General features: G+C 35.6%; 1 protein-coding gene across 2 annotated transcripts; it reads left to right on the forward strand.

Moving 5' to 3' along the window:
- Window positions 1-533: 533 nt before the first annotated feature.
- On the forward strand, window positions 534-5,636 carry LOC121250445 (methylthioribose-1-phosphate isomerase). 2 transcript variants are annotated; one of them, XM_041149577.1, is made up of 10 exons: window positions 534-659; window positions 741-884; window positions 1,496-1,551; window positions 2,541-2,699; window positions 2,837-2,936; window positions 3,111-3,253; window positions 3,387-3,492; window positions 4,711-4,849; window positions 4,936-5,204; window positions 5,332-5,636. In XM_041149577.1, the coding sequence occupies exons 2-10, from the start codon at window positions 819-821 to the stop codon at window positions 5,398-5,400; spliced, it is 1,107 nt and encodes a 368-aa protein (XP_041005511.1). In that variant the 5' UTR covers window positions 534-659; window positions 741-818; the 3' UTR covers window positions 5,401-5,636. The 2 variants fall into 2 exon arrangements, with proteins under 2 accessions (XP_041005511.1, XP_041005510.1); XM_041149576.1 differs by having other exon boundaries at window positions 756-884.
- The last annotated feature ends 7,299 nt before the right edge of the window (window positions 5,637-12,935 follow it).

Raw genomic sequence — 12,935 nt, forward strand, 5'->3', positions numbered from 1 at the left:
TAAATTATTAAATTCAAATTAATTGAATTATTAATATGAATTATGTAACTAACTTATTAAAAAATATTTTATTATAATTATATTTATGATGTTGATAGTTATTACTTATTAACTTAGATTTTATTATTTAGTATGCATAATTATTAATAATATTATATATTTTATATATATTTAATGATTTATAATTTATTATTAATTAATAGAATATATTATTTTATATTTTATATGGTTAATGATAATAAATTAAATAAAAATTATATATTTATTGTGAATATTATACATATGAGCAGTACGTGAATGTACTTTTTATTATATTTGATGCTGCTGGTAGGTGAAAATGAGAGATTAAAAAATTTTAAAAGTAAACAGGTTTATTTTAATGTAATTATTAATTTTAAAAATATATTATAAATTAAGTAAAAGTACGAGAGGTAAAGTGTAATTCACGCTTATAATAATTTTTTTCCCATTTTTATCACGACATGTTCCGTAATCGATATGAATATAAAGGGGAGGAATAAAGCGCGACAGAGTTGATATTACAGAAAATGGTGTGGATTCAATGAAACTCGTTGGAGTCCAATCACGACAGTGATAGAGAATGAACAAAAGAGAAGGAATCAAGAACTCAGCAAACTTTTCCATCGCCTTCAGTTCAGGTAAACCTAGACTCTCCTCTTTAGCTGATTCTTCTTCTTCTTCTTCTTCTTGTGGTGAAATCCGCAACAATCCAAACGTAGACGTTTGAATTTCAGAGCCGCATAACTAGCTTTACTTGGTGTGGGGAACTTCTTCGTAAGAAGTCTGAGTCGGTTCTTATGGAAGCGGACAATTCTCTCCAGTCTATCTTGTACAAGCGTGGTTCGCTTCAGCTTCTTGATCAGGTCTCTCTCTCTCTCTCTCACTCGCGCAATCTGATTAAGAATGCTTAAAAGACGAAATTGATTTCACAACGTGCTTTTGGTTCTTTAAAACGTTTCTGTTTCTGTGTTCATTTTCGGTGGAATGGCAAACATACTCGTCTTGGTTCCCATCATCTTTTTTGTTGGCTGAAATGGAAATGGTCTCTCTGAACATGAGATGGAAAACGTGGACAAAAATAATTATATGAAAAGAAAAAGATATCTACTTGAAAACGTTCATATTAACCGAAGGTCACCATCATTTGATTTTCTGCGAATTGACCTGAAATTGTGTTTACAAATGTGACAATGACACAAATGGGCATTCTTGGACAATGAGAAGGAGTGAAAATCGGAATTATATGAGGTTTCATGGAGCACCTTATAGATAGGGAATACTCGAAGCTAGCAAATTTTGGGTCTTTACTATCCTTTTCTATTACCTTTCTCCGTTTATTTTGAAATGAAAATCTCTTGGAAATGACTTGCTTCAGACAAGTATATAAATTGATTGGATTTAAAAGTTTTTGTTCGGACCAAGAGAATTGCAGTTGATTAGTTCTTTCTAAATAGTGGTTTTTTTTTTTAAACAGAGAAAGCTTCCTCTGGAAAGCATATACTTGGAAATTCGGGATGCCACAGATGGATGGTAATCGATTAGAGCTCTATTTAAATTGCCTCAACTGATCATTGGACATTTTCTTCTGTTCCACACTTGAGCTCTGAATTTTTCTGATATGCCACTTCTTTCTTATCTTCTTTTTCTAATTTTCTTTTCTGAATAACTTTGCCTTCCCAGAAGATATTGAAAGTATGAATGTTGTGTCTTAGATGATTTTTTTACCGCCAAGTGTAAAGTGGGGGTCTTAATTTGTAACAGCTTATGATATGGTATACCTTTTAGTAATTTATATTATAATGTCAATTTTTAGCAGTACCTACATTTAAAAAAAAAAAAAACAGATGAGCCTGGACAGTCCCTTTGAAGAATTTTCAGGGAACTAAGTTTAGTTCCCTGTGCACAATGTTAGCCTTATGTTCCACTTAATGATTCTATTAACAAAGTAATTTTCAGTATTATCCATAATAAATTCTCACATTATGGGCAATATGAGATTCCATTTACAATCATTCTATATTCGATCCAGGTTATTACAATCTTTACCCTTAAATGACCAACCTCTTTGTTAGGTTATTCCATTGTAGGTGATATGCCTCAAGTCCCGCACCTGTCATTGGGGGATTAGCTCTAATACTATTTGTAATGACTAAAGGAAAACCTAATTTATAGTTGGGTTTCTACTCTAAAAGGACCAGTCAAGGTTATAGTAAGAGTCCCTTGGAATTATTAACCACAAGAACTTACTCCTCCCAGACAATGTGAGATCTCATTTTCATACTCCTCTACTCAATCCAAGGCGTTATAGTATATGTGGTTATGCACTCTGAATTTCCATCAACATTTTGATTTATAGAACACTATCTACCATTTCCATGTTCATAATATCCTCTCTTTATATCACCCATTTGCATTTGTTAGATCTTTTAACAGACTGCTAGTCAACCAGAAGTTTCAACTACATGGCAATGTCTTGTTTAAATTCTCAAATATGGGCAATATCTTGTTTAAATTCTCAGGTCTGCAATAAGGGATATGGTGGTCCGTGGTGCACCTGCTATTGCTATTGCAGCTGCCCTATCCCTGGCAGTTGAAGTATTCAATTTAGAGGCTTTTAATGGAACGACTGATGATGCTGCTCTCTTTCTAAACAAGAAGTTGGAATATCTTGTCTCAAGGTACTTCCTAGTGAATCTGATCCCTAGCTTGGTAATGGTAGATAATCTTGGGTATCAGTTGTGACCTTAGTTTTTCATATACCCATTAATCCACATAATATTGTCTGATTATGTGATCGTCTTTCATGTTTCTTCAGCCGCCCAACTGCAGTGAACCTTTCAGATGCTGCTACAAAACTCAAAGAAGTTATATCAATGGCTGCTACTGCTGCTTCAGAAGCACGCAGCATTTTTCAGGTTGGATTAATTATTTGATGGTGACTTTGGCCTAGAATCTTAGGGTTTGACCAGATACATGGTAGATGAAGCCTGAAAAAACTACTTTTTGACTGTTCACTCTTTCTTAAGTTCTGAAAGTGTGATTGGAAGTTGATGCAAGCCTTGTTATCTTCATAACTTTTAATTTAACAGGCCTATATAGAAGCTGCTGAAATTATGCTCAAGGATGATGTTGGTTCAAATAAAGCAATTGGGTCTCATGGGGTAAGTTTTCTTCACCATCAGCTGAAGAACTCTAAGAAGCTTTCTATCTTGACTCATTGCAACACTGGCAGGTAATTCATCATCATCATCTTCTTCTTCTTCTTCTTGTATCCTGTTAACCACATAACTCTCTCTCCACCTCTCTCTTCCCTTTTTATGATCACCGCACAATATTGTTCTGACTGTTTCATTTTGTTTTGTCAGCCTTGCAACCGCTGGATATGGTACTGCCCTTGGTGTGATCCGTGCTATTCATTCTGAAGGATTGTTGGAAAGGGCATATTGCACTGAAACCCGTCCATTCAACCAGGTGAAATACTTAGTTTGTAGTTGTTTATAGCCTTCATTAGCATCTACAGGGTCTTCCATTTTGTGACATAGGGTGATAAGGAATAGAAGGCTAGTGCACATCTTGACAGGAGAAAACCCTATAATCTACAAGGAAAGCTTTAGGATGTGCCATAATGCACAAACTCTAGAAAGAGCATTATTGATTATTCAACTGATATATATATATATATATATATATATATGATTTTCGTTTCACAGTATAGGGCCAATCCCCCCCCCCCCCCCCCCCCCCCCCCCCCCCCCCCCCCCCCCCCCCCCCCCCCCCCAAAAAAAAAAAAAAACCCTCATTCTGCCAGAAAAATATTGGTAAGATGATCTATTTAATATGCAACCATGAAAGGACTCTAATACAAGCCGGAAACCTTGAAAATAGCATAGGTGATTCCAATATTGCAAAAGTCAAAAAGTAACAAAATCTTCATATGACAAGGTAGATGTCCTGCAACTTTTCATCTATCCATCGCAAACATGGCTAGACAGTTGGCAATTGAAAGAACTGCACAGTTAGAATCAGTTCTTGAAAATATCTCGAAGTTTAATGACTAATAATACGTTGGAAGCTCCTTATTCCAATGATGCTTACGTATGGATCCTTCAGTGAATTGTTTAGTGACAAGGTGAGTAACCAGGGACTATGTATCTTGTAGTCTTGACCAAAGAAAACTCAATATTGATGCAAACATTTATGGCTGGATGCTTGAAATGCATAGAATGTTGTCCCCTCAAAGCAAATGTCCTCTGTATTTCAGCTGAGGTTTTCTATCACAAAATGTTGTAATGCAAACAATGCTAATGAAGTTATTGCTTAGTCATTTTATGGCAAAAAACATTTACGACTCTTACCTCATAGACTAACCAGACTTTGGCTGGTTTGTCTACCAGTAGGTAATCTGTTTTGAAGTAACAAGCAATGGTTTTGCTTTTCACGTTTGAGAAAGTAGAAGCGCTGGCTTAAATTTCAACAAAGGAGAGAGACTTTTTTTCTGAATACAGTGAAAGTGAAGTGGGGTTTATTATTAAAGGTCGTTTGAACAAAAGCTTTGCCAAATTATTGGTTAGGATTTTTTGTGCATCTGAGCTTAACATGGCAATATGCCTGTGTTACATAAAGTGGGCTGTGATATACTTGTAATGCATCTGTCCAAGTTCATCAGTTTGTTCGTTTTACCATCTCCAGGGATCTAGACTCACAGCTTTTGAGTTGGTGCATGATAACATACCTGCCACTCTTATAGCAGACTCGGCTGCGGCTGCGTTGATGAAGGATGGACGAGTGGATGCTGTCATTGTTGGAGCCGATCGTGTAGCTGCAAATGGTACTTCCATGTTAATCATTCAACTGCCTTTCTATCGTCAGATTCTAGGAAGTATATCTAAATGACGCCTTTTAATCTAATTTCAGGTGATACTGCTAACAAGATTGGAACTTACAGCCTTTCCTTGTGTGCAATGAATCATCACATTCCATTTTATGTGGCCGCACCTCTGACATCGATCGATTTATCCCTTTACTCTGGAAAAGAGATTGTTATAGAGGAAAGATCCCCAAAGGAGTTGACACACTCACGTGGAGGACTTGGGGAACAAGTTGCTGCATCTGGAATCTCTGTCTGGAACCCGGCTTTTGATGTCACCCCTGCTAATCTGATCTCTGGTATCATAACAGAAAAGGTTCTCTCTCTCTCTCTCTCTCTCTCTCTCTCTCTCTGTGCACTTGCACACATATCATGCATCGTAGTGAATTTATGAATAGAATGTCAGGTTGTATAATTGCTGGTAACTGGCATTATCTGTGCAGGGTGTCGTTACAAAGGTTAGCAGTGATGCTTTTGACATAAAGGATTTCATAGAAAAGGCAGCCAAGTAATCTAGCACAGCGGATAGATCACTTATTGGAAAGCGTACCGCCGTACTAAAACAAGGATGTTGAGAAAATACCTCGAGTGTTCGATGTGAAAAACTCGAGTAGTTGTTTATGGCATGTTTCACGAATGCTGATGTCCTTTCTGCTTTAGGCACTTGGGTTGCTGCAAATCAAACAATATATTGTAAGCAATGGGATGGATATATGCAGCAAGAGATAAAAAGAACACGTCGTTTATATTTTCGTGAATCGTCAAGTGACAAGGAAAATGATACTTAGCATCTCATTTGACGATTCTTTTTAACAACTTTAAAAAAAAAAAAAACTATTTTAATTTTTTCCTTGAACTTTTACGTTTTCTTTAAGGAAAATGAGTTTTTGTCGAATATGACTGGAAGAAAATAATTTTTACTTATTGCTGTTCGGAAGAGTTGTCAAAAATGAGATGCCAAGCAGCATGATCCTTATTTTTAATTTTATGGGTACCAAAAACACCTAATTATTATTCAACTCACACTAGTGGGCGAGCAATACACCCACGGGTTCAACTTGCCTTATTGAAGATTTCCCTTGTCCTGGTCTCCCCAAGTAGAGAGCTTATGTTAATCCCCCACCCGCAGCGCATGTTACGGGTAGGTTACTGTGTGTAATGGACCCCTCACACTTGATGAATTTTCTAGAGTTGGCCTCCTTTCCAGCTCGTAGAGTATTTATCTGGATTAAAACGATAACGTTTTGTATACAATCGAAAGAACTCAACTTATTCTTACTAAAACGACGTCATTTGTTACTCATACACAGTCGCGTTGTTCCATTTGTCACTCCTAATTCACATACAAAACAACATGGAATATAGAATGAAGTGAAACGTGCTGAGGTAGATCAAGTTTATAAGCAACCTGACCAATCTTTTGTGTGATATGGAATGGACCAAAGAATCTAGGAGAAAGCTTAAAATTTCGCCTAGCCATCAATGAATGATGCCTACAAGGCTGCATCATAAGATACATCCAATCTCCAACTACAAACTCTCTTTTCAGTTCTGTTCTTATGAGCTTGGAACTTTATTCTCTCCTGGGCTATTGATAAATTAAGTTTTAATGTAGCGAAAATTTGTTCTATGGTTTTTAACACTTCATCTACTGTTTGGTTAGGAGTTAATCTGGGTATGTAACTTTGTAACCTTGTAGGGGGTTTGCCATGCACTACCTCATAAGATGTTAATTTTGTAGAAGTGTGGAAAGTGGTATTGTACCACCACTCAACCAAGGTCAATCACTCAAACCACAACCTTGGTTATCTCCTGTGAAACTTTTCAGAAAATGCTCAAGGCATTTATAACAGCCCTAGTCTATCAATCACTTTGAGGGTGATAAGCAGAAGAGTAAGAAGAGAGTTACTCCTTGTAACTTGAAGAGCTCCTTTCAGAATGAACTTGTAAAAGTTGACCCCTTATTAGAAACTATGTTCTGAGGCATACCATGCAACTTGAAGACATTATCAAAGAATAATGATGCCACCTTTAATAATGTAAATGGGTGTTTCAATGCCATAAAACGGGAGTATTTAGACAATCAGTCAACAACTACCATAATAACATAATACCATTGGAAACTGGTAATCCTTCCAAAACATTCATGGACAAACCTGTCCAAATTTGTTGGAGCATAGGCAAGGGCTGTAATAAGATAGTAGGACGCACATTCTCCAACTTATTCCTCTAAAAAATGTCACATTCTCTAATGTATTTCTTCACTTCACATTTCAAACTAGGCTAATAAAAATCACTTCTGGCACGCTGTAATGACTTGTGAAAAACAAAATGACTTGCAAATGGGCTAGCATGTATAAAATCCCCATTTTCTCAAACAAAAGACCATGTTTAAGGGTAAATGAAGAAGTGGAAGAAGAACCTTCCTGCAACAAAGAAAATTGTTATTTTGCTATCTAATTTCCTAGATATGTTTTCTTCAATTCTTCCACTAGGTTGGGGTGGGAAATGAAAGAGCAGTGAGTAAAGTAGAATCATTTGGAATGACCCTTTGAGACAAAGCATCTACTAATTTGTTCTTAACTCCCTTTTTGTACTCAATGGAAAATTCATAATCGAAGAGCTTTGAAATCCACTTCTGGTGAGCTGCTGTAGCAACTTTCTGTTCCAACAAATACTTTAAACTATTATGAACAATTCTGATTATAAAAGCACTCTCCAACAGGTAAGGTCTCCATTTTGTAACAGCTAGTACCAGTGCTAGCAGTTCCTTCTCATAGCTAGAGAGTAACGAGTTCTTATTCTTGAGAGCTTGACTAAGGAAAGCAAATGGTTTCTGATTCTACACGAAGACAGCTCCCACTCCAACCTCACAAGCATCACATTCAATAACAAACTTCTTTGTAAAACTGGCAGAGACAAAACTGAAGGATTAGTTACAACCTGTTTAACTGTTTATAATCAGCTGTTGTTGCTGCAGACCAATGAAAAGCATCATTTTTCAACAAGGCTATCAATGGAGCAGCTATATGACCATAGCCACAAATAAATTTTCTATAATAACCCGTCAATCCCTAAAAACCCCTTAAAGACTTAAGGTTTTTAGGAACTAGCCAACTTACCATAGAATCCATTTCTTTGGATCGACTCTCACTCCATCCTTAGAAATCAATTGTCCTAAATACACTATCTCTTCACATACAAAGTGACACATTGATTTCTTAGCAAACAATTGGTTCTTCTGCAATGTTTCCAAACCAGTGGCCAAATGCAATAAATGAGATTGCAGATCCTTGCTATACACAAGGATATCATCAAAGAACACAATTACAAACTGCCTCAAAAATGGTTTGAACACATCATTCATGAGAGCTTGAAATGTAAAGGGAGCATTAGTGAGTCCAAATGGTATAACAAGAAACTCATAATACCCCTCTTGTGTTCTAAATAAGGGTGGCAATATGTGACACAACCCATGAACTCAACACGTACACAACACAGAAGTAGTATGTTTGAGTTTGATGTTAATGGGTTCGGGTCAAAACGAATTGACTTGTTAAAACACGATTTATAAACCTATCAACCCGCTTAATCCTAAATCAATCCGTTTTGACCCGTTTAAACTTTATTTAAAAATTATAATTTTATTATTTTTGAGTTGTAATATTGATATTTCTCAGTATACTTATGTTTTTATTATCAGGATTATAATTTTAGACCTATGCTCATATTTGTTATTGTAGGGTTTGTAATATTGGTTTTATTATATATTAAAACTTGAAAAAAAACTGATATTTTTTGTTAGTAGGTAGTCTTATTTTTTTAAAAAAATGTTATGATTACTAATAAATATAGATTTTAACTCCCCCCTAAAAATCCCATCTTTCTCGACTATTTTATCTCTCTATCAACTCTCTCATCTTTCTTTCTCACACCCATAAGCACAAACCTCTCTCTCTCGTTGTCGCCCTTGCCGAGTCTGTGTGTCTTTCTCTTACATTCTGTAATTATCCCGAGGACCCTAAATTAATTTTGAGTTTTACAATTGATGTTTCGGATTGAACTATTGAGGATGAGATTCATGAATGGATTTAGAGGATAAGGTTGTGATTTGTGTACTGTGGAGAGATTTGTGTAAATTTGTGATGATGATTGTGTGAATTTGTGATGTAAATTTAGGGTTTCAATACGAAATCCTAAATTAATTTAGGAGTTTCAATATCAAAAACCCAATCTATTCTAGGGTCTCAATATTGAAACCCCAAAAATAATATAGGATTTCGAATTGAAACCCTAAATTATGTTAGAGTTTCAATCCAAAACCCTAAATTATGTGAGGGGTTTAAATATCAAAACTCCAAAATTAAATTTGGGGTCTCAAAATTGAAACCTAAATTAAATTTGAGGTCTCAAAATGGAAACCCCTAAATTAAATTTGGGGTTTTAATATTGAAATCCCTAATTGAAACCCCAAAACCGTTTTCATGATTGTATGATTTTAATTGTTATGTGATTTTTGCATTATGTTATCATGCCAGGTTTTGTGAGTCAAATCCAACCACTAGTATTAGTGCTAGCTCTCCTAACCTTACCGACCCCCTACCCTTACCCCTACACCCATAAGCCCATTAAGTAAGAAATCAAATTCAATTGTGTGGTCTCACTTCATGAAAATAGAGGGTGATGACCCCAATAACACCTAAGCTAAGTATAATCATTGTGGTAAAATATATGGATGTCACTACCGAAGACATGACACATTCCAATTGAAGGTCCACTTAGAAGAACAATGTAAAAAGAGTCCAATTATACGTTGATTACAAGAAAAGAGTCAATCTAGATGAAAGATTGGGCTTAAAAGAATGGCGGATGGTAGTAGTGAGGGGGAATGTTGAAGAGGTATACAAATTATGATACAGATGAGTGTAGGAGATACCTAACTCGTATGGTTATTGTAGATGAGTTACCCTTTCAGTTTGTGGTAGAGGAAATGTTCCAAGCATACCTTAAGTACTTGGAACATAGGTATGACATTTCTTCTTGCCACACAGTGGTGAACGATAGTTTGAAACTATACGATGTATATAGAAAATTGTTGAGAAACCAATTGAGGGGTAAAAAAGTTTGTCTCACAATCAATTCATAGACATTGGTCTAAAATTTTAATCATATGTCTTTGACGGCACATTTTGTAGATAGTGATTGGTAATTAGACAAAAAGATTTTCAAGTTTTTCCAAATTACCAATCACAAGGGTGAGACAATTGAAAAAATCTTAGAAACCTCAATAGATAAGTGGGGGTTGGAGCAGATTGTGACTGTAACGGTTGATAATGCCTATTCTAATGATACCACTTTGGGGTATCTTAAGAATAAGGTTAAAGAAGACAATACGACAATCATAAGTCGTGAGTGTTTACATGTGAGATGTGCTGCACATATTCTAAATCTTATTATAATTGACGGTTTGAAAGATGTTCATGATTCGGTTGCAAGGGTTAGAATTGCGATGATGTTTGAAAGATCTTCGTCATCTAGGCTTGATAAATTCGGTTGTGGGTATTGAATGTAAGAAGGCATTTTCTTGATGTTTTTACAAGATGAAACTCAGTCTTCTTGATATTGGAGATGACCCAGGAGTATAGAAAGTCCTTTGACTTATTGGGTGAGGAGGACATACAATATGTCAACTATTTTAATAATGAGAGAGGATTGTGCAAGCCTAAAAATGATGATTGTGTTGTTGTTGGGATTTTTGTAGAATTTTTTAGGCTTTTGTACGAGGTCACAATACCATTTCCATTTCTTTGTATGTTACATCTAATGAATTTTGTTATCAAGTATGTCAGGTGAAAGAACAAATGGATGAAATGTGTGGGAGGCTGTGAGAAATGACAATGAGCATGTGGAATGAGTATGAAAAGTATTGGAGAAATCTAAGTAGGTTAAAAATTTTCTCTATTGTTCTTGACTTCCAGTACAAAATTGATGGCATAGTGTTTGGATTGGTATTGGTGAACAGGAAGGCATGAGAGGATCATATTGCGGTAAGGGTATGGGAAACTCTTGAAAGATTGTTTGATAAATTTGCTGCATTCAGGAGTGGTAATATTCTGACACCTACACCTACTGCACCGCCTCCTCCTTAAGTTAGGATGGGGAAAAAACGTAGGTTAGAGTGAGGTGAGAGGTTAGGCCAGGTTGCTAAGCTTCATCAACCTTCAAACATATAGTTGGAGTTGGATAGGTATTTGGCAGCGTATATGCACCCATTTACGCAGAGGTTTGATATCTTATCTTGGTAGAAGATCAATGCCATCAAGTATCCCATCTTTGGAGACATAGTCCACAGTATTTTGATCATCCCTATTATCATCATAGCCTCATAGTTGGCCTTTAGCACGATGTGACACATATATAATGTTTGTAATTTTAATTATGTTTTTGTATTTTTTCATATTTTATAATCTCATTGTCACATGCCCAATCATAATCCCAATGATCTCATCTTGGTTAGTAATTTTAATTTTTTTAACTTTTTCAGTGTTCACATATCTATAATGTTTGTGTTTATGATTTTTTTTTTTCAGATTTTATAGTCTTACTTGCCCACCACTCCCAAATTTCAATCTCAAGACTCAAAGTCATCTGGATCTTACTACAATTTTAGTCTTTAGATTTCATTGAAATTTTTTAATATTTTTAGATTAATTTGTAATAGTTTTAAATTAGTTTGTATTATTGTAATAGCTTATAATTATTAGTTGAAACTTAGAAGTTACTAACTTAATGGTTAGAACTTAGATTTTTATGTTTTATAATTTAACAACCTTTGTTTCATTTTTTGTAATATGTGTAATATAGTTTTTAATTTTTTTTTTGTTTTAATTTAGACAGATTTTTTAATATCTGGCCCCAAAATGATCCGAAAACAAGCTCTGGACCATTTTTTAGGCCCATAAACAGGTTCTAGACCTAGTGGACTAAGGCCCAATTGGGCTAGATAGACCCAAATCCGTCCCTTGGCACCCAGACGGGAGATTGCCCCCGGTGTGTGGGGCTAGATCCTAGGAGGAAACCCCACTCCCTGCCCATGCGGGATCTGGGGTGCAGGAAGGCCCCCCATTTTGCCCCGAGAGGTGTGGGTAGCACTCCTACTATGAATAGTGAAGATAAGTTAGTGTAGAGATATATTGCAAATAGTATTTTCTAGGTGGTTAAACATGCTTATCATCTAAAGCATGATTTATTCAATAGATAAAAGAGAAACTATTCTCAAGGGACTTATAGAGAAGCTGAACCCTTTGGTAGCTGCTATGGAAGTCTAAGGTGCCAAATGTAGTCAAGAATTTCAAATGGAAAGCTCATGGCAACATCCTTAAAACCAAATTGAATTTGAAGAGAATGGGCGTGTACTGTATGATGCAAAATGTCCTATTCATGCTCTAGAGGAGGAAACAATTGAGCATATCTTATGGGAGAGTTTCATTCAACAAGAGATGTTTGGGTAACATGTGGAAAAATAATTCAAAAGAGTAGAATAGGTTGGTGTTGTAGTTTTCTAAAAACTTTCTCAACTTTGTCAACCAAGGTAGAAGTATGAGACTTGGAGTTAATGAGAGTGATTGCAAGGAAATTATAGTCGATAAGTAATTCATATGTCTATAGATTTATCAAGATCTCTTTCAACATCCCTCTCAATTGATGGCATTGGCAAGAGAAGCCTTGGAAGAATTTCATGGTTCCCAAATGCAGGTAGATCATTGTGAATCCATCATAGTTGAAAATTCACCAAAATGGTACTAGACTGGATTAACTTTCATAAATGCCAATTGGGATATTACTCTAGATGTAAGACAAAGGAAGATGCAGATTGGAATCATAATTCGGGATGATTTGAGGCAGGTTTTAGCATAAAACAAATTTATAAAGAGAGCTTTTCTCTTCATTAAAATTAGCCTAAACATTGGGGCTTTTGTGGTAGTTTACTTTTGTTTGAAACTAGGTTTCTATAGGATTGAGCTTGAAATAGATGTATAGAAGTTGT

Source organism: Juglans microcarpa x Juglans regia, chromosome 2D, assembly GCF_004785595.1.
Source record: "Juglans microcarpa x Juglans regia isolate MS1-56 chromosome 2D, Jm3101_v1.0, whole genome shotgun sequence".
Classification (NCBI taxonomy): Eukaryota; Viridiplantae; Streptophyta; class Magnoliopsida; order Fagales; family Juglandaceae; genus Juglans; species Juglans microcarpa x Juglans regia.